Genomic DNA, 4,626 nt, shown 5'->3' with positions numbered 1-4,626 from the left:
AGGAGCTGAGCACAGAGACCAGGGAGGAGAAATCCCCGTGGCAGATCCTCGTGGAAGAGGCTGTTTTGAGCGGCTCCGCAGCGCAGGAATCCAGCGGGGAGGAAAAGCCGCGGAGCTCCCGCATGAGGAGGGGCTCCAAACGCAGATCACGGGGATCCGAGGAGGAAAGATCCACCCTGGGCCAGGGAGGCGGCCGCAGATCGGAGCTGGGGGTTCCTGAGCAGCTTTGCGATGGGGAGGAGCCCCACAAGTGCTTGAAATGTGAGAAGAGCTTCAGGTGGAGATACCTGCTTCTCCAGCACTGGAGAATCCACACAGGGGAACGGCCCTATGAGTGTGGGGAATGTGGCAATAGCTTCAGGTCAAAGTCTGTACTGATCAAACACCAGAGGATCCACACGGGGATACGGCCCTACAAGTGTGGGCTGTGTGGTAAGAGCTTCATTTCGAGCTCTGAACTCATGAAACACCACAGGATCCACACGGGGGAACGGCCCTATGAGTGTGGGGAGTGTGGGAAGAGCTTCAGGTCAAATCCTAATCTGATCAAACACCGGAGGATCCACACAGGAGAACGACCCTGCAAGTGTGGGGAGTGTGGGAAGAGCTTCAGGTTAAAGTCTGAGCTGATCAGACACCAGAGGATCCACACGGGGGAACGGCCCTATGAGTGTGGGGAGTGTGGGAAGAGCTTCACATCAAACTCTACCCTGACCGTCCACCAGATGATCCATACCGGGGAACGGCCCTATGAGTGTGGGGAGTGTGGGAAGAGCTTCACGTCAAATTCTACCCTGACCGTCCACCAGAGGATCCACACTGGGGAACGGCCCTACGAGTGTCAGGAGTGTGGGAAGAGCTTCACATCAAACTCTAACCTGACCATCCACCAGAGGATCCACACAGGGGAGAGGCCCTACGAGTGTGACCAATGCAGGAAGAGGTTTCTGACCACCTCCCATCTCCTCAAGCATCAGCGCATTCACACGGATGAGAAGCCCTTCTGCTGCCCTGAGTGTGGGAAGGGCTTCAGGGACAATTCCCACCTCATCACCCACCGGCGCATCCACACCGCGGAGAGACCCTTTGAGTGTGGGGTGTGTGAGAAGAGCTTCAGCCGCAGATCCCACCTGTTCCAACACTTTGTGATCCACAGCAGGGAGAAGCCCTAAGTATGTCCTAAGTGTGGGAAGAGCTTCTCACAGAGCTCAGCCTTGACCCAACACCAACGGAGGCAACACTGAGGGAAGCCCTGCAAGTGCCCCGAGTGCTGGAAGAGCTTTGTGTGCTGCTCCAGCTCCATCCCCCATGGGAGGATCCATGCTGGATGTGCCCCAGTGAGCCCTGGTGATCCGTGTTGAGAAGACACCTGGCTGGGGGGCTCCACATCCTCCTGATTCCTTTGTGGCCTGGACTATTTTCATTTCTGTTTGTCCTTTCCAAACACCCCAAAAACGGGGTAAAAATAAAGATTTTGAACAAAGGCATGGATGGGGACATGGGGGGATCTTCCAGGGGTGTGGGGGGTGCTGGGTGCCAGGGAGTTGAGGCTTCCTGGCAGGGATTTGGGGACTGCTCTGGGCTTTGGGCTCCCCAGGTTGAGCGGCTCCTGTTCCCAGTCCCCTTCCTGTATTCCTGTTTCCGATCCCACTCCCACTTTCCTAATCCCCATCCCATATTCCCATTCCTGATTCCCTGTCCCTGTTCCCATTCTCAGTCCCATTCCTGGTCCCTGTTCCCTCTTGCCGGATTCTGCGCTTGCCCTGCTGGCTGCAATTCCCAAATCAATTCCTAATTCAATTCCCAATTAATTTATCCCTGTACGATCTTTTCCCAGCACTGCCCAGAGCTGGCAGGAGCTTGGCCACATTTCCCAAAATTCTTCCTCCTCCAGTGCCAGGACTGGGATCCGTGCCTGTTCCCAATCTCCAATAGATCCGTGCCCATTCCTGGGCTCCCTGCCCATTCCCAATCTCCAATGGATCTGTTCCTATTCCTGGGATCTGTGTCACTGTCCGTGTCATTATCACTGTCACTCTCACTATTTTCACTGTCACTGTCATTGTCATTAACACTGATAGCATAGGGTTAAAATGTTTCTAAAATCATGGGAATTGTATAGAATAGATTCAGGGTGCAGAAAGAAAGGTTGGGTCTGGTAGGCCTGGGAAAGGGAACTAGGCCTTGGGAACAAATGTTGAGCTTTGTTTTTCGTGGATCGTGTGAAACTGGACCTGCATAATCATCATATGATAAATGATATGATTGTTAAATGTAATGATTGCTTGGTAATTGAGTATAATTATTGGTCAGTTGTAATGAGAATTATGAGAAACGATGTAATCGTGACAAGAATCATGAGAAAGGACGTTTGGGAGACCTGATAAAAATGACAAGAATTCATGCTTGGGTAAGATCAATGTATACAATAGAACAATAGGGGTTTAATAATTAATATATAGTTCTATAACGAGAAGGGTATAAAAACATGTTCATCTCAAACCTATGTCAGGGTCAGATTTGGGTCCATTTATACCTGATTCCCAGAGCTCTTCAATAAAAGCATCAGCATATAATCATCCTGTGATTATTCGTGTCTACACTAACGAGATCACTGTCACCATCACTGTTATTGTCACTGTCACCTGTTGTAATGCATTAATTGGGTTTATACTGTGTTTCATCAGATTTGTAATGTTCCCCTTTAAGTGTATCACAAGGTTTGTCCCTGCTCTGTCTTGCCCATCCCCTACACTGGAATGTAACTCAACTCTGTTCCACTCCCACTTTATCCCTGATTGCGCAGTGGCTTGTCCCTGCCTCTGGGCCCTGTCCCCTGGGGAAAAAGCCCCGGCACGGGCAGGGCCTCGGGAGATCTGGCTCTGGCGTGGACAGGAAAGGAGCTAAAACTAGCTCCTGGGCAAATAAAGCAATCTTTTCCCTCCCGGATAAAGAGCAGGCTCTTTCCTTTTGCCATCGGCGGTCATCTGGTCTCATAAAGAAACTCAACAATTGGCACCTTACGTGCGGCTCGAAGCCACAAGGGGTTCCCAGAAAGCTGGAAGAACTACTCGGAGAGCACGTGGCCAAGGAATCTCATGCAGGTACGTGAGTCACGAAACCTAGCCCACCTATGCAGAGAAACAGACCCGTCAGGCTTGGCGTTCGCTGTGGAGTCTCTGAACCACAGGATTCTACAGGCCAGGGCTGCAGTTTTCTCCTTTGGACTCAAAAATCCCATTGGAGTGCTGCAAAGAAGCCCGCGACCAGCAGGCTGCTCCCAGAGAGAGTGAGCACATGTTCGTGGAAAACTGATCCTGGGATCAGAGACTGGAAGATCTTTCTGCACCAAAAAGGGTCAGTCTCAGGCAAAAAGAGTGTTTGGGAAAGAAAGGAAAGGAACGCTGGATTTTTGGTGAGTACCACTTTCGGTTTTCTAAGGGAAAATCCTTTTAAGAGGCATTGATCCTCAGGGAAAAGGGTTTTTTCCTTTCAGGGAAGGTTTTTGCTTTCAGAGTAAACCTTTAGAGTGCTTTAATAGCACCTTTCTTTCAGCAGTCTGAGGGGGGGTAGAAAAAGAAACTGTTTTCCCTTTTTGGCTTTTTTTCTCTCCTGCAAGGGTTTTTTTTAACTTTCAGTTTCCCAGCCACAGTTAAAGGGGACACAGAAACTTAAAATCTGAGCCAAAAAAGGTTGCTAGGCTGTCTGCATCTCAAAAACGAGCCTATTGTCAAATTTTAAGTGTCTCAGATGATGGGAAAACCCATTTTTCCAAGAAGCAATTAAAAAATTTCCTTTGGTGGTTATTTGCTCCGTTTCCAGAAGTATCATCTGAGCAAATAAGCTCCCCAGAATGTTGGGAAGCTGTTGCAAAAAAATAGTCTCAATCAAGCTCCCCTAATGATAAAGAAAAAGCAAATTTTGCTCTTTGGAGCTTGCAGATTTTCTTTGCAATGCAAAAACAAAATGAAAAGGAAAAAAAAAAGCCAGTTCCTTGTGGACTTTCCCCAGTTTCCTCATTTCTCCCTATCTTGACCCCAAAATCCCTTCCCCAAAAACAAATATTCCTCTAGAAACCCCATAACTTTTCCCAAAACTCCCTTCTTCCCCAGTTTGTAAACCCAAGGTTCGGTTTCCTTTTGCAGGCAGTTCGAGTGCACAAAACACCCGTCTTAGTGATCCCCAGGCTAGTCTTATTTCGGAAGGGGGGTCACAAGCTGGAGGGGACTCCTGTGTTTCCCAAAATGGCCGAAGCCATGTGCTCTCGCGTCATGAGGGGCCTCTCTCTTTGTTTGCCCCTCCTTCCCACAATCCCTTTTGCAATCCCTTCCTGTCCCCAGACCCCTCCCTCCCTTCGGTGCCGCCCCTGGCACTGCCCTCTCCTCTGACTCTGCCCCTACCCTCAAAGCTCCGCCCTCCGACTCCGCCCTGTGTGACTCAAGCCTCCAGCCCCTCCCTGCCCCTGGTTCCCACGGTTTCCCCGCCACAGTCCCAGTTCCCACACCCCAGAGGGGAGGAGTGGGGAAGCCGGGAAGCCGGAAGCAGGAAGTGATCCCGGCTTTTCTGCCACCCCTGTCACATACCGACGGTCAGAAAGGGGGGGTGCTGTCCACAGTGATTGGGACC

The 4,626-nt window shown here is 50.5% G+C and overlaps 1 protein-coding gene across 1 annotated transcript in view; it reads left to right on the top strand.

Annotated features, from left to right (window-relative positions):
- LOC120764613 (zinc finger protein 501-like) overlaps nt 1-3,563 on the top strand; it is a 5,501-nt gene extending 1,938 nt beyond the window's left edge. The window contains exon 3 of the mRNA XM_040088621.2: nt 3-3,563. Coding sequence (XP_039944555.2) covers nt 3-1,172 — 1,170 coding nt within the window. The 3' untranslated portion in view covers nt 1,173-3,563. The remainder of the gene's footprint in view (nt 1-2) is intronic.
- The last annotated feature ends 1,063 nt before the right edge of the window (nt 3,564-4,626 follow it).

This window comes from Hirundo rustica, chromosome 32 (genome assembly GCF_015227805.2).
Source record: "Hirundo rustica isolate bHirRus1 chromosome 32, bHirRus1.pri.v3, whole genome shotgun sequence".
Taxonomy (NCBI): Eukaryota; Metazoa; Chordata; class Aves; order Passeriformes; family Hirundinidae; genus Hirundo; species Hirundo rustica.
The sequence above is the reverse complement of the archived record's forward strand: the minus strand, read 5'-3'. Positions and strand labels throughout refer to the sequence as shown.